Raw genomic sequence first — 20,585 nt, 5'->3', positions numbered from 1 at the left:
TATTTGGAAACTGGTCACTTAGGGATCTATTACCCAACCGAAGATCTTCCTTGAAGCAAAATTTTTGTACTATTACCCAAAGAATAATGAGTGAAACAAAAAAAGTTCAAGTTTATACAATAGTCATCCAAGCGCATATATGTGACCACCTAATAACTTAGTCTGGATTGGTACATACTATGTAGGGGTAGTGGAGAGACGAGTGATCATCTATTTCTACATTGTTCGTTCACTTTGAGGTTGCGACACAAGCTATTCATACCAGCATGGATGGTTTGGGTTCAGGCTGTTTAGCCTAGAAGTTATTGTAACATGATAACTATCTCTTATATGGGTCTTGGGAGTTCTACTAGAGACAAAACCCTTTGGAATATTGCTTGTCTCATTTTTTTTTGGATAGTGTGGTAAGAGAGGAATGCTAGGATCTTTGAGGACAAATGGAGGACATCGGAGATGTTGTGGGATTTAGTTCATTTCTTCACTTCTTTTTGGGCCTCTTGTATGAACGATTTTAAAGGCATTCCTTTGAATGTCATTCAAATTAGTTGGCATTTGGTATGTACACCACTAAGGTTGGGCTAACAATGAGAGGAGCCTAGTCGTTTTTTTTTTTTTTTTTTCATGAGATGAATTCTTTGTACATTTTTTTGTGATACATCCTTTTTGTACAAATCTCCTTACAAAATGGAGGTTTTTGGTGGTTAGATCAGGTTTGTGTATTTATAGGGAGGATTCCTCATCCTCAAGCATTCTCCCTTTGAGTCTCTCTACAATGTAGGAGGCTTTTATACACATGCCTGTCTGTTTGAATTTTGAATTCAAACACTTGAAGTGGTGGTTGTGCGGCCGCTACAACCACATAGCTAATGACACTCTTTCAAACCGAGGTGTCCCTTCATGCAATATGCAACCACAAGCTATCTCACGTTCCCTTCATGCTGTGCCAAGGCTCTTGCACTCAAGGTGCCTCTTCCTAATGGGTGCCAAGTAACTTCCTTCAAGATGCCTCTTACCAACAGGTGCCAAGTAACCACCCTCTGCAACTCAGCCAAACGACCCCTTCTCTAAATGGATCCGGCTAGGATAATGTTTGGTCCGTGTTTGCAAGTCAGTCTATGTCAATCCGATATCTTGCCCTTAATGCTAGTGAGTCAAGCCCACATCAAGCACCTGTTTATTGTGCCAACCAATCTGAACCAACATCTTACCTTAGCCATCCAGTTGTGTCCAACCCTCTCTGATGCATCAATGTGCTTTACCCCACACATTGATGCCCATCCTCATGCTATGTCAAGGTGCCCATGGCACATTGGAGCTTAAATTTGTGTTATGAACCATCGATGCATGGCCCCTCCGTGCCTTGCTTGTTCCAGCCATGCACCATGTCTATTGGTGTATATGCTGTAACAACACCCCATGTCATGTCCATGCCTTCTTAGTTGCAACAATGAGCTATAGCATTGCGCCCATGGCCTAGTTGTTCTTATGCACAAGGCATTGCACCCCTGTGCCATGCTATGGCATTGTGCCCATGGCTTCCTTAATTGCCTTAGTGCACAAGGTTGAGCCCCCTCATGCCAGCACCAGCGAAGAAGAGGTTGCACCAAGTCTTATGCCATTGTGGCCACGGGTTGCACGCCACACATGTTGTGGAACACATGTGTGTGTGCTAGCATGCCATTTGTGTGTCATGGCCATGCCTAAGTCCATGTCTTGGTGCCTCCTTGGTGAGGCCAAGGCCTTTCCTTGGTGTCCACCTTGAATCACCTACCCCTCCTTAAAGATCAACTTAAGCAATTTTGGAAATTTTTGGAGATATCAAACCTGCTTGAGGAAGCATAATCAATTTATTTATTAAATAAATAAATAAGCCTCACATTGCATTTGTACCATTATTGTGGATGCGTCTGGGCGCATGTCTTGGTGTTGAGGATGCACAAGTGCGCAGGTGTGCAGGCTGGGTGCACACGCAAGCGCGGGAGTGTGTGCGTAGGGGCACAAGAGTGTGCGCGCAGACCTGCTGCCAGCCTAAGTGTTGCCTCAACACTTTGCCTCCTAAGTGATGCCCACCAAACCTCCATGTCTTCCTTGCTTCCTTCGTAGGGTCCTCATGGGTGCAAGACCTACCCATGAGGCCCTTAATGCCACTGTCCGGGTCGAGGGGCTAAGGGACTAATAGCTAGTATGATTGCACTACCCAGAGAGAACAAACAGTAGCCACACATCTAGAAAACAAATTCAGTAGAAAACTTAGTTATCTTAATATGTAAATTTGCCTAGCTGGCCAGTTAAAGTTGTATTGCAATTCCTTTATGAGAAAAAGATGGAAATTCAATATTGAAAACAAATGATGAAGTTGTTTCTCAAAAAGGAAAGTTGTAATTGACTTAAAAAGTAGTCATTCATAAACTAAGGGTAAAATTTGACATAAAACAAGATTAAGCTTGAATTATATTTAACCTTCCTTTTTACATGAAGTTGGTGGGGATGTTTTCGTTTACGAAGTATCTTAATAGTTTTCACTTTAAACTCTTTCCTGCATCTATTCTCTCACATTCTAATATTTGACTCATTTTTTTGCACTTTGTTTCTGAAGGAATTCTCATATATATGTCTGCAATGATCAGTTGCTTGATAATATTTTACCATATCATTTGTTTGCCTATTCCAGCTGTTAGGTTGTCATACAATATGACATCTGCTGACTGTGTTGGCGCATTATTCTATTCAGTAATGAAATTGGCTTTAGAAACTCCATGTAATTCAAATAGTAAGTCTTCTCTTAGCATAGTTCTTGTTTTTTTATATATTCAGTCACTTGGAACGTGAAAATGCTTAAAACTTTGCTGTACATGTCCTGATCTATTGTGCAAAACTTTTAACTGGTGAGTGCAAGTTCTAGTGTCCATCTTAGTGGAACATTTGATTACAGGTATAGGTATCAGAAAATGGACTTGATCCCTGGAGGATGGTGTTACTAATTCATTACATAAAGTTGGAAGCATTCTATGTTTTATCAGGAAAAAAGAAAAGAAGAAGAAGCGAAAATTAACTGCTTCATTGTTCAGTTATGAGAGCTATTATATCATCATCTCCCCAAGTCACAAGTTTGTGTTTCTAGTAAATGAGCTTATTTACTTCTATCATTTGTTATTGCTCTATAGAGTTCCCAATGGTGTCTATGTTGTCGGTTGCAATCTGTGATGTATGATGCGTAGAAAGTATGTCATGAATGTCTTTCATGAATTGTTTAATTTTAAACACTTGAATTATTTATTCATTCATTATAAACCAGTTATGGAAATAGCATCAGTTTTGTGGTTCAACACCTTAATCTGTTTTGCATGCTATGACTAGTCACACAACAAACATATTTTGTCTTACCATTCGACCATTCATAAGTAACTTAGTTAAATACACTCTACCCTTCTTGTGCATGTGTACATACAAACACGTGTATATGCACCTGTTAACCTTGTTTTATTTATTACATGCAAGCACGTATAAACACACAGATGGACACTCATGCACATGCAAGTTTATACATACACACATGCATGCATTGTACATGTATACACATGCACAACTCACACATGTGCATGAAGACATACATGCATGCATATAAGCCTATGCATTCACTCACATACACACACGCACACAAGGTTCAAAGGATCAACCAAGTCTAGTACAACTCAATTGAGTCATATTTGCCTCACTGAGGTCTATGGGAATTCTGATACCTGAGTTACAATCAGTGTTTTGATGATAACTCAGCTTGAATTGGATGACTCGATCTATTTATCAAAATGTCTCACTTGACTCAGCTTAGTTTTGAAAACAACTTTTAGTTATGGCACAAAATCTCCCTTCTTATTCTTCTTCATCGCTAACTACATATACCTTCGCGGTCACGGTGGTTGAAACTTAAGAAATGTGTTTATAAACTATTCTGTTTTGTTTTTTCTCAAAGACTTGTTGAGAACTGTTTTCTAAGAACAAAACCAAACATGACCTTAATTTCTTGACCAGTAGCATTTATTCAGAACAAAACATGTTGGCAATGGCTCTTTGTTCTCTGGTTGTGTTAACTTTTTTTTCCCCTTCAATTTAAGGTAACCTTGTATCCACTAATTTTTGCATTATTTGCCACATCCATTTAAGATCTCTCATATTGTTTGGTTGAATGCACCAACTTCTTTTGTGGGAGTAGTTTTCTTTAATCAAGCCGTGTTTGAAACTGGGTTGTGCACTAAGCAGTTCAATATTGTATGGTTGTCATTGTTACTTCATTTTAGTACAAGCATATATTATTTCTTAACTATTTGTCCTATTGATGTTTAACGGGTTGCAACTAACAATGACTTGGACAATGAGTGCGATGGCGAGGGCGAGGGCGAGAGAGAGAGAGTGAGATGGCGAGGGCGAGGGTGATGGCGACGAGGGGGAAATACAAGCGGGGAGACGGAGGAAACGGAAAGGAAATTGCTTTGGGGTGGAGTTGAAGGTTTTTGAAGTTGAGGTGTGGAGGAGAGGAGAGGTAAAACCCTATTTTTCATTGTGGAAAGCAAGAGAGGGGTGTCTTCTTGGGTCCGTCTGGGGCCGGCAAGTGTTAGGCTCTTTCTGGAGGGGTTGGATCAGTGCGTTAAGAATGGGAAAGAAGATGAATGGGAGAAGGGTTGGAAGGAGAAGGGGAGAAGTTATTCCATGGTGCGCGAAACTAACAAGGTGGGTTGCTTCCTCCGGTTAAGGGTCGTCGATGCGGAGGAGAAGAGTTACAGCATCTGTATACCGAAAGGCAGAGGGGAAAGAGGTGGATGGTCAGTTATGGCGGATGTCGTACGGGATTTGATCGATAGGCTTGACAAAAAGGAGAACACAAAGGAAGAGACGACCCCCAGAAGATTGCATGTTGAAATGGGGAAGAGATGGGGGAACAGTGACAGGCTTTCGGTCAGAGTGGAGATAGAAGGAAAGGAAATCAATAGAAATATGAGTAGATTAGGGCATTGCTTAGTTGGAAGATGGAGCCCTAGGGTAGCAAGAGGGGAGAATCTGGAGAAGATGGGGTGGCTAATGGCGAGTTCTTGGGGACTGAAAGGAAAGCTCGGTTTGGCATGGCTGGAAGAGGGTCGGGCCCTTTTAGATTTTGAACTTGGGGAAGAAGCCAGAAGTGTTCTCACCTCCGGGAAGAGGTCGGTGGGAGGGATTCAGGCAGGGTTGGAGTTATGGAATCCAAGGTACGGGTGTCTGGAAGAAGGGGAAATAAGAAACGAGGTATGGGTGAGGATCATGGGTTTGCCAATATCGCTTTGGGTCCCGTCCATTTTGAGAAGAGTGGGGGATGAGTGCGGTGGTTTTGTAGCTATGGATCCATTGACATAAAGAATGGAGAATCTCTGGTGGGCTAGGATCCTAGTTAAACCAAAAGGAGGAGAGCTGCCAAGTTTGCTGGAGATTGGAGTCGAGGGGTCATCTTACTACCTTCCCCTTTGGTGGGAGGTGTCGCCGTTGTTTAGGCAGAATTCAGAGGGTTACCGGGGTTCATCTGGTCGCTGCAGTGGGGAGGTTAGGGGTGACGGAGATGCACGCGCCGCCCGCGAGTGGAGGAGCGGGTTAACGCAAGGCTCAAGGCGCTGTCACGGACAACTGATGGGACGGAAGGGCAGGTGGTCAGGGTGGGTAGGGATTTGACTGAGGGCTAGATTCAATTCGGGTCAACGACCCGGCCTTCAGTGGGTCCAGCTGGGCTGTCTTTGACTGGACTTGCTGAGGACACGTTGGGCTTGAAGTGGGCTGGGGGGCCTCTTCTGCAAATTAATAGATTTATTAACATTTCAAACCATTAAGTCTTTTTTAATTTGAAGTTAATTTGTAAGTAAAAGAAAAATAGTAATTCTATGTAAAAGATAAATAATAGAGTGTATGTATCTTTCTATTGTTTTTAAAAATTGATGAAAACAACTTTCACTTGTCCTTTGAAATGTATTTTTTTCACTTTGTTTTTAAAAATTGAAAACAGAGAACAATAACAAAATAGTGTTATGAATTTTTAAATTTTTTTTCTATTTATAAAAATAGAAATTGTTTTTAAAAATTTAGCCAAATATACTCTTATATTTTTTAAAATGTATGATTTCTTTAGTAGTGTATTCTCTATATCTTCTAACTAGATTGTTGTTCTTTTATGTAAAATTAATTTTAAATTTTTTATTTCTACAATTGTGATAAGAATGTGAAAGAATGAGAATTAAAGAGAATTCTTAAATATATATATATATTATATTATATTGGCATGCTTTTTGCAATCATTTAAAAAAAAAATGATTTTATAGTCTAAAAACCATTTTTTTTTATAATAAATACTTAATTTTTCATCTTTTTTTTTTTTATCCTATGTCAAGGAAATTCATCATCTTTTCAAAGTATAATTTTTCTCATTCTATTTAAAGCAAATTTGTATTGACAATAAAATCATGTACTCAATATAGAGTTTTAGTATAATTACAATTTATAAAGGGGGGATTTTAAGGTAATGTAGTGATATCTATCAAACAAAAAATCTCGATGATTAAATATATTTGTAATATTTAAGATTGTTGAATAAAAATATAAATAAATAAAATCAATACAAAATGGTACAAATAAATAATACTAACATAAAACAATAAAACTTAAAAATATTTAGTTGATAATAATTAATTAATAGTATTTGTGGATATGTATAAAAAAAATATTTTTGTATTGTATTCAGATCCTTATAAATTTGTATTAACGTCCGTGTTTTCTAAAACATGAATTTAAAAAATATTATGTTTTTTAAAATGGATTTTCTCTTCTTTTTTGGAAAAAGAAAAATTGCACATGGGTGGTTGTAACAAAAAAAAAAACCCCTAAAAGTTGAAGAAATTGTATTACTTTGAATGGACTTTATCTTAAATGTACCAACCCTCGCATACTCCGATCCATTATGCACGCTGAGCTGACAGGAATTGCAGCGTTTTAAAATAGATAAAAATTTGGGAGAATTCCTGTTAAGGGTGGGCTGGGAAAACATATGACCGAGAAGGGTGGGTATATTTAATAATTCTTATGAAGGGTAGGGTGGAATTATGATAATTCTTTCAAATGCTTTATTTTGTTTAAATGCCAAGACTACCCTTAACAAGTGAAAAGCCAGCAAACAAAAAAAAAATCTTCTTTTAACCCGGCTGTAGCTTATCGGTGTTGAAGAAGAAAAGGGAAAGAGGAAAAAATTCCAGCACTTTAGGTTATGATTTGAACTGTCTCCACAAAGCTTGTATTTTTGTGTGAATCTAGCAAGAAATCCATTAAAGGTAAGATTTTTTTTAAAAAAAAAATGCATAAAAAAAAAATCTTCTTTTAACCCAACTGTAGCTTATTGGTATTGAAGAAGAAAAGGGAAAGAGGAAAAAACTCCAGCACTTCAGGTTATGATTTGAACCGTCTCCACAAAGCTTGTATTTTTGTGTGAATCTAGCAAGAAATCCATTAAAGGTAAGATTTTTTTTTAAAAAAAATGCCAAAAAAACAAAAATACGTTAGTTTATGCAAATAAATAAATAATTTAAAATTTGGATTGAAGGAAAGAACTATTAATAATTTTAACAATGTAGATCTGAAATATTGAAGGAGGTTTTGAAAAAGAAATTACATTTTTTTTGTGTAAAATGTTATTAAATATTTTTTTTTTGAATTTTTTTATATTATTTTGGTCATATTGAAGATGTGTTTTTATTTTTAATTTATTTTCCGGGTGGGTTATTTGATATGATTATTATTGATTTCCATTGAAAAGGTTTGCACTTTAATTTTGTTGTTGAGACTTATTTGGCATGGCAGAATAAAAAATTTTCTCAATTGTTTCATGCTTATTTGGGTATTTATTAACATATTTGGATTTTCATTGAAAACTAAAAATTATAATCAATTGAAACATATTTTATATAATAAAGAACAATATTTGTTGTATATTAGACATATATATTAGACAAGTGCCCAGTTTCATAAGAAATTTGAAATTTTCAAAATTTTACCTTATCGTAATATATCGTAATATTATTGTATTTATATTATAATTGTAATGTATTTTTATTGTACATTTATATTTTTATATAAAAAATTAATTTTATAGATTTTTTTTTATATATCATTGGATTACCATGAATAACTTTTATGTATTAAAATTATAATAGTGTATTTTTATTGTCTTTTTATAATTTTGGTTTGCAAGGATGCTTTATGATAGGAATATAATATGATAGCGTAGAAATACTAGTTCAGTAAAAAAAATGAATTCAATAATTTGTCATTTTGATATATTGTAATGTATTGTAATGTTAATATTTTTTCATTGTAACTATATTGCATTTGTATTGTACTTATACTTTATGATTGTCAAGAAAAAAGATGTACTTTTCAATAGGTAAATGGACTTGAGAAATCAGGTAAATTGGTCTAATAAAAATATAAGGCCTTCGTAAGAATTATCAAATCTACCCACCCTTTTCAGTAATTTTTTTCCTCAGCCTACCCTTAAGGGTAATTCTCCCTAAAAATTTTCGCTGCCTAAATAGTGGGCCCATTTGCTTCTCCTATCCAGCTAGATATTTACCGGTGTCACCATCCAACGGTTAGAAAACGACTTCAACGTGCTTGAAAGATGAGGGAGACTGAAGTAAACAACGATGAAGGGCAATTAGTAAAATTAAAAAAAGCTTCGGAGTTCCGATCTTGTTCTTGTAGTCTCATAAAGACTAAAGAGAGAGAGAGGTAGGGAGATGCGGGAGATAGGTGAGGCATCCCCCAAGAGTCTTGTTTTCTCTCCCCTCTCAAAACCCTCTTCGCTTCATTCAAAATTCTACTCAGAAATCCTAAAGTTTTTGTGTCCATATGTGCCCTCACCACTGTCCCGCTTTCCCTCCTCCTCTTCTCCCTATCTCTTTCCTCCCACCCAATCAAATCCCAAATCTACCATCTGGAGGCAGTGGCTGCCCTCTCCCCAACACGCTTCGAGGGTCGCCATGTCTGGAAGGAGTCATGTGCCTACGCCATCTCCCTCCTCGCCGCCATACCTGCCGTCCACTCCACGGACCTCTCCTGCAACGGAAAGCGCCCCACTTTTGACACGGCGCTCACGGCCGTCAGGACCACGTGGAAGAGACCCTTGGTTACCACCATCTGTGTCTACGCCGTCGTGCTGGTGTATGTGCTCCTCCAGCGCACATTAGTCGTGGCCGCGGCCGCGGCCGCGGCCGGTGGTCTGGGTCCGGTGGCGGTGGCGCTTGTGGGGTTGGGTGAGGAGGTGTACCTGATGGCGGTGCTGAGGAGCGATGGGGTGGGATGCGATTGGAAGCGGGTGGGGTTTGATGGAGGGGAAGCGGTTTAGCGGGTGGGTATTGTCGGGAATCCTAGTGTTGGGGTCGGGTTGTATTGGGTGGGAGATGGAGGGCGGAGATTGGTGGAGTGTGCGTGGATGGAGGGTGATGGGGTTTGGGAATAAACTCTGGTTGGTGTGTCTGTTTGGGGTGATTGTGCTGTGGAGCTATGTTTTGAATACAGTTTTTTTACTGCGAGTGTAGAAGACGAGTTTTGGGTCAAAATGACCCATTTTTTTTTTAAATTTCAACATCTAACCACTTTTTGAAATTTACGTTCAAATTAGCCTTTTTGATGCTATATAAGCGCCGTATCATTAAGCTGATTCTTTTTTAAACTAATTTTGTAAAAAAATATGACAGTTACGACTTAAGAGTATATTATTATTTATGATAAGTAGGTTCATTGCACAACCCGTTACTTACCATTTTAACGTGTCTTTCAGATAGTTAAATCTTGCATTGAATTTTAGCAAGAATGAGCTATACCTCATTGCATATGTATATATATATATTCCAGTCAATTTTCCACGAACAAAATGATATGGAAATTTTCCAGGTGTTTAGTACTTGCTCGTAACTGAACAACCTGCTCAGTTGCTTCCCCAACATCATTGAGACTCACCATACCTATAAACCACTCCTCTTTTAATCTACTGCTGGTTGCGCAAACTTGAGGAATTAGCAGTTACTAATGCGTTTTGCCCACCATGAATTACACATTGTAGACAATCATGGAATATGGTAAAGGATTTGAAGCTCCATTAATAACAGCACCCTCCATTTTAACATGCAGTGGATAATCCAAGGCTCTCTGTGTAACAATCTCACCTGGGATCATTACTGGAATCCTTGGTGGGTATGGGTTGATAAGCTCCCCGCAAATCCCTCCAAGGCTGTCTCTGATGCTCATTCTCCATTTTCTTGCAAAGAAGGCCTCTCTGGGACATAGTCACATAGGCCTCTCCGTGGACTGAACTAAAATTTGAGGTTTTTTAGTTAACGTTTTGTTTATTTAGCTCTATTATGTAATGACTTTCTATTTCATTTCATATAGTAGGAAAATCATGCATTCTGATTTTTTTTTTCTTTTTTTTCTTTTGTGATCTGTTTACATAAGTGTGATTGAGATATTGAAGCATTTGTGGGGTCCAAAACAGTTATCGCAGGATAAATTTGTATTTTTTTGAAATATTGTAAATTTGTTTAACTTGCTAAAATAGCTACGTTTGGACTTTTTTTTTAAAGCTAAATTTGAAGGAGTGAAAAGATAGAGAAATGATGAAAATTAGCTACTAGACATTCCCTTTTTTAAGCTATTCATCATTTTTCTCTTCTATTTTTTGCCGTAGTAAGGTGGAATTGAATTTGATTTGGAATTACATTTATGTGAAATAGTTCTGCTTTTGGTTTTGGTTTTTCTTTTTTTCTTTTTTAACAAAATTCTATTTATCAAATTAAATAATAAAAAATATTAACAAATGTATATTTAAAAGAGAAAAAAATGTAAATATATTTTTTTAAGATACTCTCTAAAACAAAGAAAATACGTGATTTTCTTATTCCCTTTGGACAACATTAACAAAATTATATGTAATCCTTTTTTCCTTTTTTTTTAATATTTTTTTATTTATGTAGAATTATAGATAAAAATAGATTGATTTCAAATGAAATAATTATTTAAATTTAAATTTTAAGTTTAAAACTTAGATATTTTCTAATTATGCATGTGTCATTAAATTGGGATTTATCTTTCCCTTGGTTTTTATAAATGCCTCTACTTTTATATATAACTTTAATTTTTATTTTTATTTTTTAAGAAAATTATGATTGAAATGTAATTTCTTTTTATTTTAATTCGATAAGAGTTAGAAATCTCATCTGAATAGGATCATTATTTTATTTTTTTTTAAAGTTTGAAAATATTGTTTCTAATAAATTTTAGTTAAATAGAATTAATAATTTTTTTATTTCTTGATTTTTTTAAATATTTTCAAATAAATAATAATGTATGTATATTTATTACTAATCTTAAAATTTTAAGAAATTTAAAGCCACACACACTATCTCAAAAAATAATAATATATATTTGTTTATTATAATAAAAAAATAATTAATTACTTTTAATTTGATACCTAGATTTTTTTATTATATAATAAATATATGCATAGAATTATCATGATGCTATAATATCTTTTTAAATACAAATATATAAAAATACTTAAAAGTTTAAAAATTTTATTTTTATTAAATTAATTTTTTTATAATTTTTATTAAATAATTAAAATTTTATATATAATATCAACTTTATTACCAATCTTGTCCACGTGCAAGGCACGTGGATCAAACCTAGTATATAAAAAAGGGCAAACCCGTAATTGCAGGAAATAAAATTTTTATTTAAAAAATTGTTCACATTTTACATCAGGTTGTAAATGTCCTTTGTTTCTCACTCTTCTCCTCTCTCCTACCGAGGAGAAAACGGAAGCAAAAGCAGAGCCGAAAGCTCAGACGCAATTCTGGCCGTACGATCCATGCTTCCCGGTGTAATCCACGGCTGACATTTCACGATGCAGCTCCTCGTCGTCGCCGGCTGAGATCTTGATCCCTCATTTTGTAATCACCTCTCGCTCTCTCCTACTCTCCTTCTTCGTAATTATCGTCACTTTTTTCTGGGCTTTGTTGGGTGGATCTCGTTTTCTTGTTTTCGGATCGGCTCGTCACTCGGATTTGGAACCATCGGTTTTGTTTTATGAGAATGGGAATTTTTTTGGGTTTCTGGTTTGGTTCGAGAGAAAAGCTGGGGAATATATAAGAAATGGAAGTTTTTGGTTCAGAGTTTAGTTTTTTTGGAGGAAAAAAAAATGCATTCCTCTGTGTTTTCAGCCAAACAAGGGTTCAATAATTTTGAAATATTTTTTTTGGTTTGACTAATTTTTGCATCCTGATTTTGCTTTGCATGGCAAGAATTTTCAGCTTTGGTGTTATTTTAATGCTTTTGTTAAGATAATTGTGTGTTTGGTTGCGGCGAAAATCATGGAAAAGAAAAGAATTGATTCTTATGGCTTATTTGATTCGGTTTCTCGGAAAAAAAAAAGAAAAAAGAAAAAAAAAACCCCCTTCAGCTAAAAGTAACAGCCATCTTAAGTGGCATTCAGATTTCGTTTCTTCCCTAGCTCCCATACATACATGTCTTTTTATTCGCCTCTAAATATTGAAAAATATAAAAAGTTATTGTTGGTTTTGTGTGTGTATGTAACCGTAACCCATACGTGCCACCCACTCGATTTCTTGTTTTCTTTTTTCCCATCTTCCACACACAGAGCTAGTAAATATTTAAATTTATTGTTGGTTATGTGTGTACGTGTGAAATAACTAAAATTGGTGTAAAATGTTGCTGATTTTTAAAGCCTTGAATGTAATGTCAGACATATGTATTGTCATGCCTGGCACCTGGCTTCATGTGTGTTTTGAACTTGGGATTTATTCCAAATACCACATTTATGAGAGATAGGGTGCTATCTAATCCATATAGTGCTTGAAATTAGAGTTTCCTTAAAATTAGGCCTATGAACTAGATATTCACTATCCCTGGTAATATTTTACATGCATGTGAGTCATTGCAGCCTAGCTCAACACGCACTTGAAGAAGTGTCCCCAAGGATGGGCTATGATCACACATGAGGCTGTGAAAGTTATTTGATATATGATTTGTTTTGTGGAAACTTGGAAAGCAGCAAGGGTTGGGACATAGATTTGTATAAAGAGGTTTTATTTGAGGGTGTGGATTGGTGGGGGCGGGGGACTTGGAGATGGAGGCCTTTTTTTTTTTAAATAAAAAAAGGCCCTTTTCGGATGTTTGTTTCTCTTATCCATGTTGGAGTGAAGATGAAGTAGCTATCCTAGAAAGAAGGTGTGGTGCACTGTAGCTCTATCCAAGGTGGTGTCTGAAGAAGTTTTTCTGTTTATAGATCCATCAAAGAGGGGGAGGGGATGGAGATTGTTGGTTCTCTGTAATGGTCAGATGGTAAGGAAATGTTGTATTTTCTTTGTGCATAAAGGACAATGAGACAGTGAACCATTTTCTGTTGAACTGTGGTGTTTGATTTTGTGATTTTTGTGGTTCAATAGACGATGTTTGGGCACAGGTGGAGCTTTTCTTGGGGTGGCAGGGCTGGTTTTTGGAAAAAGGGAGGCCACCTATCCGGAGAGCAACTCTCTTGTCCTATTATGTGAGGTGAGAGTGAAATAAAACTTTCTAGGAGAATGAACTCCTTTTGTAGATGTTGAGCTATGGTGAGCAGCCCCCTGTTCCAAACCCTGCCCCACCCCCTAAAATGTGAACTTTGTGACTTGTGAGTATTTGGTTGGCACCCTTGTTTCAGGCATCCCTATATTGGACTTGTTTTACTTAAAAAAATCTCATTGTAACCCTGGTTTAATTTTGTTCTGATAATTTGCCAATATGTTTGTATCAATATATTGGACCTCTTTCTTTTGCAGCATTAGATATGGGACCATGATTAATGCTTGGAAGTGATATACCACTTGCATGGTAGTTGGAATCATGTGATTGAAGGGGAGATATACAATCTATTTTGCATTTATTTGCTGACATGGATGGGTTGTTATTTAAGATTGTTGTATGATGGTGATGCCAGTAATGCATCAGCATGCCATTTTAGGAAAAAGTATATAACTTGTAAAGGAAGAATTTATTCAGTTACAGACAGTGTGTTCTTTATATGTAGCACATATGTTTCTTCTACATGTCACTTTAAATGTGTGCAGAAAAAAGGGTTTTCAATTTCTCAGCACATTTTGTTTGAAGATGAAATACTAATTACTTTTCTCCAATTTATGCGAAGTAGTTGTGATTGCCTCTGTTAACTCTTTAAGAATGATGTTCAATATCCTTATATGCCCTAGTCTTGTCCTATCTAATTTTATTTTTTTTGGAGTATGTTCTTTCTGTTTGTACTTACATTGCTGAGCACGGTGAGATATTGATGTAGGCACTACATTAAATAAAGCCTTAGCTGGTTGTGATTCCATTATCTTTCATAAACTTGGATCCCAAGAAACCTTTGATTGGAATCCTCTTAACTTTGGTATAGTGTTGAGAGCCTACTCTAAGCAGGTAGGAGAGGGGTTGGCTATTAAGGTAGAGATATTGGCATTGTTGGAAGGTTTATAAGCCAAAGCTTGTGATCTTTCCAACCTAATAGTAGTGGGAGATTTTGCAGCTGTAATATCTTGGGTGATTCATAAGGAAAGAGATTCATGGAAGTTTGACAATTGGATGTGCAAATCATAGAGGTTGTTAGTGAGTTGGGTTGTTCCTTCTCTTGGGTTCCCCATTCAGCCAACTAAGTCGTAGACCACTTAGCCAAATGGGGAGCTAAACCTTTAGTCTCCTTTGTCAGAGATTTTCCTCCCCCTTGAGTGTGCAATATTCCGCTTCAATGTACCTTGGTTTTTTCTTTGTGAGGATGAGCTAGTTTTTGTGTGGCTTGACACTTGGTTACTTTCTAACCACTTTTTATACATCTTTGAAGGATTGATCTTCCTTCTTGTATTCATCTTTAAAGATGAATGAAGATGTTTGTTTGGGTTTTTTCAAGGAAAAAAAAGAAAAAAAGGCAGCGACATGGATTTAATGAGATTTATTGTTCCTAAATAGTCGGTGGTTCATCCAGGACTATCCTTTAGTTCTGTTGCACCTCTTGCTTTGTTTCTCTTTTTCTTTTGTTTGGTTCTTTTCTTGGGAGTTTATTTGCTGTTTGTTATATGTTTATGTTAGTTCTTGGTGCCATATATTGATTTGCATGTTGACATTCTGTCACTTGAAAGTCTTTCTTGTTTATTTTGTGTTGATTCTGACTTGTGAGCATGGTATTGCTTTTTGAAGACAGCAGGAGAATTTTCATGAAATTATTTATTTATACTATTCTCAGTTGTCTTTTCTTTTTTACTTTTGTTTTTCTGGTCCACTTTTTAGCCAGGTGATTGAGATCTATTAAAATGCGACATCCTGGAAAAATTTATCGAAAGGCAAACAAGGAAGAAAATGACTTAACTGGTTCAAGTCTTCCCAGATACTTGGATGCTCTTCAGGTACCGATAGATCTTTCATCCTCAGAGGAGGAAGAGGAGGATTTTTATGCCGAGGAGGATGATGATAATCACTCTTATGAAAATACTTCCAACCAGTTGGTGGTCTATGATCCTGTAGCAAATAGTGCCACCGAAGTTGAACCTGTTCCTGACCCTATTCAATATCGGCTCCCATCTTTCACTGGATACTCTACCACCAATGCACCTTCCAGAGTTTTGCCATCTGTAGGGGCTTTCACTGTCCAATGTGCTAACTGTTTCAAATGGAGGCTGATACCAACAAAGGAGAAGTATGAAGAAATACGTGAACATATCTTAGAGCAGCCTTTTGTATGTGAAACAGCTCGTGAGTGGCGGCCTAATGTGTCATGTGATGATCCAGCTGATATTTCTCAAGATGGAAGCAGGCTCTGGGCAATTGATAAGCCTAATATTGCTCAGCCCCCGGCAGGGTGGCAACGGCTGCTAAGGATCAGAGGTGAAGGGAGCACTAAGTTTGCAGACGTGTACGTATTCTTTTCAATTTGAATTTCTTCTCAATGTGTTGTTGAGAATACTCTTATCCATTATTTTCTGCTTGTAAATTATATTGTGGTGTTTTCAATTTTTTTTTTCATGTTGCTTATCACACACACACACACACACACACACACACACACACACATGAAAAAAAATGTTGCAAGAATAAAGCAGAGAAAATATCCCGCTACACACACACACACACACTACATATATATATATATACACACACACACACATGAAAAAAAATGTAGCAAGAATAAAGCAGAGAAAATATCCTGCTATCAAAGACATGTTTATGAATATTCTGATATACATATTTGTTAGCTGGGCAATTATTTAAATTTTTTTTTTTTTTCATGTTGCTTATAATATGATACACACGCATGCATACATGAAAAAAATGTTGCAAGAATAAAGCAGAGAAAATATCCCGATATCAAAGACATGTTTTTGAATATTCTGATATACATATTTGTTAGCTGGGCAATATTTATTTTTTTTTCTTTTCATGTTGCTTATAATATGACTAGCATGGTTTGTAATTTTTCGAATATATTTTATGTTAAACCACCAATTTTCCTTAAAGCTTAAGCTTACATGTGAGCTTAATATATTGGGAAATAAAGTAGCCTCTTTTGGGCTTAACACATTGAGGAAATAAACATGTGGTGAGGTTTGAATGCATGACCTCCCATCAAACGAGGCTTGGATGGTTGAACAACCAATTTTTCTAGAAGCTTAAGCTTGTAGAATTTGGCCCTATAATGTATATTTTTTGATAATTTGGCCCTACAATGTATATTATGCACTCTAACATTTTAAATAAACTCAAAAGAATTATATACAGTATCAAACACATTATAAGAATAAAGCAGAGTATTACCAATTTATGGAAAAGTAATAAGATTAACAAAACATAGATATGAGCATTCATAAATATCATACATATGTGGTCATTGAATACTAGAGGTTTAATGAAACCAGCATATCAAAATATGATATTTAAAAATATACATTCAGCACAAATATACATTCACACTACAGATTTTCTAAACAGTGGCCTGTAGTTTTAAGTTCTAAATTTGGATTAATTTTCTAATGAGATGGCTAACATTACAAGTTTCCCTCAAATCCTCAATCAATGTGCTTTAAAAGAGGCTGTTGTCATATATACAACTATACACTTGTATAAAGTATTGAGTCTGTGCGTTTTATGTGCTATGTTTGAAGTTCTAAAGGATGGGGTGGAGGGGAATCTAAAATGAGAACTAGTGTATTAAGCAAAAGTTTCCATTCTTCATCAGTCATCATCCTTAATGTCTACATTCAATAATCTGAATAACATATTTTTATCTCAATAATAGCCCCTCAACATTCATTAGTTTAATAATTACACTAGTAACCTTCTATGCATATTTTTGACCACATGCAAACAATGTTTCCCCTAGGGTAATATTCTCTCCTATTATCTTGTCATCCATTTTTTAAGCTTTAAAATACCTTTTAAACAATAGTATGATATTCTTTTTAAGAAAAAAAGTATAAAAGGTACTCAAATATGATTGTAAGGTCTGTATCATGTCCTATATATTTTTAATGATAAATGCTATACACATAATTTTATATTAAAAAATTTATCATATCATATGAACTGTAAGCATTTGACAACTATACTCGTATTCAGTAGGTAACTACTCTGTATTTTTCTGGAAATTTTACATATATTGACACTGATGATGAAAATGCTTCTAGACTTTCTTCATCTCATGCTAAACAACTGTTCCTCTCTAGTTATCCTTTGTACTTCTATGATACTTAAATTTAGTGTGCTAGATACTTCAACCATAATCAACTTCATTCTGATTTTCCTTCTAAATATTTTTAGGTATTATGTTGCACCATCAGGCAAGAGACTCCGCTCAATGGTAGAAGTCCAAAAGTATGGTTTCTCTGCTTTATCATTCACTTTATTGGAAAAATTCATGCTTTCTATTGCTATATTTTAAATTAATGTGTAGTGATTGGTGGGTGCTCTTCTTTCTATTGTGCAGGTACTTGCTGGAGCATCCAGAGTATATGGTGCATGGGGTAACTCTGTCACAATTTTCATTTCAAATCCCCAAACCATTGCAGGAAAACTATGTGAGGAAGCGCCCTGCTCGTGTAAATGCAGGGTCATATGATGATACTACTAGTTCAGGAATGTCTAGACCTCTTGAACCTGGTGAAGGTATGCATAACATAATTGGTACTTGTCAAAATATATTTTAAGGGGATATTTGGTGGGGGCAACATAGTTGTGAGCAAATTGAAAATTCCCCCAATTTCAATGTGGTTTAATGCAAGAAAAATTTGTGAATCATTTGTTTTACTTTGATGTGGATAGTATGGTGGGAAAGAAATGCAAGGATCTTTGAGGACTAGTGGAGGGAAACTGAAATGTTATGGGACCTCATCTGCTTCTATTTATCATTTTGAGTATCAACTACTAATGTTTTCAAGGGCATTCCTCTCAGGGTTATTCAACTTGATTAAATTTTGATATGTAGTTTGAAAGTGTCAAATTAGTAATGTTGAGACGTTTGGATGTCTTTTGGTTTGTTTTTGTTTTCCTTTGTTTTGATTAGGTTTGTATTTAAAGAAGGATTTCTCATCCTTTTCAATTTTACTTTGCTAATAAAATCTTTGTTGTTTCTTATTTAAAAAAAGGAAAAAAAAATTGCAAGAAATTTTTTAATTTATATAGCATTTGAAATGATTTATTTATTGCATGTTTTCAAAAATGATTGAATGCCTTTTTGATGATTTTGAGAAAATAGATGCTTATTGGTTTGTTTTTGTTTTCCTTTGTTTTGATTAGGTTTGTATTTAGGGAAGGATTTCTCATCCTTCTCAGATTTACTTTGCTAATAAATCTTTGTTGTTTCTTATAAAAAACAAAAAAAAAAAAACAAAAAAAACAAAAAAAAATGCAAGAATTTTTTTGATTTATATAGCATTTGAAATGATTTATTTATTGCATGTTTTCAAAAATGATTGAATGCCTTTTTGATGATTTTGAGAAAATAGATGCTTATTCTTTGAAATTGCACAGGAAACATAATGGTTTCCATTGGAGATGTTTCTTAAAACAGAGCCTTAAAGTTGTCTGGAAAACGATTTTTCTATTGCTTTTGAAACATCTTGGGAAAACCTGTTGTTTTACATTCTTCAGGTTTATACATTTTTTAATTCTTGCAATGACATTTATATTTGCTGCAGTGAACCCTCTATCATGGGCAGGACCAGCTGAGTGTATAGACTTGCAACTTCGTACGCCAGGTCTATCCGCTCCATACTTTGAAGCACCTGTATTTGATCCTGTTAGTCGGCCAACGAAGCAGGCGAGGAGAACACTGCCTAGAGATATGTATGACAGTAACATGGTGTATAATCAGCAGAAAGTCAAGGTTGAAGAGCCTAATCAATCTAGAGCTGGTGATTATGATCCATGAGGCACCATCAGTGTTGGGATCACTTTTTGATTATGTAAAGCTTGTCTTATGCTTTGACTTATATTTTGATCATGCAGGGGAAAAAGGATTTAAGTAACTTTTCTCAAGGGGCAGATGAAAATCAAAAAAGAAAAAGGGTTGGGTCGAAGGATGGTTTTACAGGCTTGCTTGCTATGTGGGATATGTGATATAGTCATATAAAAGAAAATTCTGAAGCTCATTTAGGGGTTTTTACTTAATTTGGGAACACAAGTTTTTCATGTTTCTGTACATCCATGACTGTAAGTATTATGTTGGGCCGTATAGGTGAGAGAGAATGATCTTGTTGACCCCAGTGAGTTTATATTTTATTCTAATACTTATCTTGGTTACCTTATTGAATTTAAATATTGTTCTAGAAAATCCTTCAGTTTTTATTAAGTGGTTCTGTACCTTATCTTGCGTTTCCATTTATTCAGAGTGGGGTCCCCCTCCTCAGCCCCCTATGTGTTGAGAAAAAATTTCTGGGAGTGTCATTAACTAACTAGAACAGTCATTCTTACAGTAGAAATGCAATAGAGGATCCATTGTCTCCATTTGGGGCCAAAGCCCAAAGAAAGAAATTCCAGTTTATCGTCATAAGGGTTTTCTATATCCAACTTGCAAACCAGCCCTTGCATTAGACCTTCATTTCCTCAAGTCAATCTCCTCATTTGTTACTAAGGTTGCATCCAGAATCTGTCTAGCCCTGACAAAAACGTTTTGGTTGTTCGATACCATTTTGTCAATCACCCTTTTCAATCTATTAGCTAGGACTTCTGCAAGAATTTTGTATAGACTCCCCCACAAGACTAATTGACCTGAAATCATGTATGTCTCCTGCCCCTCCCTTCTTCAGGATGAGGACTAAAAAGGCTGCGTTCAGGTTGCTAACTACGACATTCTGCAAATGGAATTCCTCTAATACTTGCATCACTTCCCACCTACTATAGGCCAGAAAAACTTCCACAAAGCAATCGAGAGCCCATCTAGCCCTAGCGCCTTATCACCCCCCAATCCCTCATTATCCATGGCGCTA

The 20,585-nt window shown here is 35.8% G+C and overlaps 1 protein-coding gene across 5 annotated transcripts; it reads left to right on the top strand.

The window, feature by feature from the left end:
• Positions 1-11,783: 11,783 nt before the first annotated feature.
• Positions 11,784-19,930, top strand: LOC100260354 (methyl-CpG-binding domain-containing protein 2). Of its 5 annotated transcripts, XM_010658422.3 has the most exons (7): positions 11,784-12,011; positions 13,022-13,422; positions 13,527-13,632; positions 15,397-16,018; positions 17,920-17,973; positions 18,086-18,264; positions 19,296-19,930. In XM_010658422.3, the coding sequence occupies exons 4-7, from the start codon at positions 15,420-15,422 to the stop codon at positions 19,526-19,528; spliced, it is 1,065 nt and encodes a 354-aa protein (XP_010656724.1). In that variant the 5' UTR covers positions 11,784-12,011; positions 13,022-13,422; positions 13,527-13,632; positions 15,397-15,419; the 3' UTR covers positions 19,529-19,930. The 5 variants fall into 5 exon arrangements, with proteins under 5 accessions (XP_010656724.1, XP_010656725.1, XP_002263085.1 ...); XM_010658421.3 differs by lacking the exon at positions 13,527-13,632 and having other exon boundaries at positions 11,815-12,011; XM_010658423.3 differs by lacking the exons at positions 13,022-13,422; positions 13,527-13,632 and having other exon boundaries at positions 15,401-16,018.
• Positions 19,931-20,585: the final 655 nt, after the last annotated feature.

Source organism: Vitis vinifera, chromosome 11 (genome assembly GCF_030704535.1).
Source record: "Vitis vinifera cultivar Pinot Noir 40024 chromosome 11, ASM3070453v1".
Taxonomy (NCBI): Eukaryota; Viridiplantae; Streptophyta; class Magnoliopsida; order Vitales; family Vitaceae; genus Vitis; species Vitis vinifera.
This window is presented reverse-complemented; position numbering and strand designations above follow the sequence as displayed.

Coding starts and splice junctions, on each gene's coding strand:
- LOC100260354 (XM_010658423.3), top strand. CDS start 15,420: ATGCGACATCCTGGAAAAATTTATCGAAAGGCAAACAAGGAAGAAAAT. Junction 17,974..18,085: donor TCAATGGTAGAAGTCCAAAA/GTATGGTTTCTC, acceptor TCTATTGTGCAG/GTACTTGCTGGAGCATCCAG. Junction 18,265..19,295: donor ACCTCTTGAACCTGGTGAAG/GTATGCATAACA, acceptor TATTTGCTGCAG/TGAACCCTCTATCATGGGCA.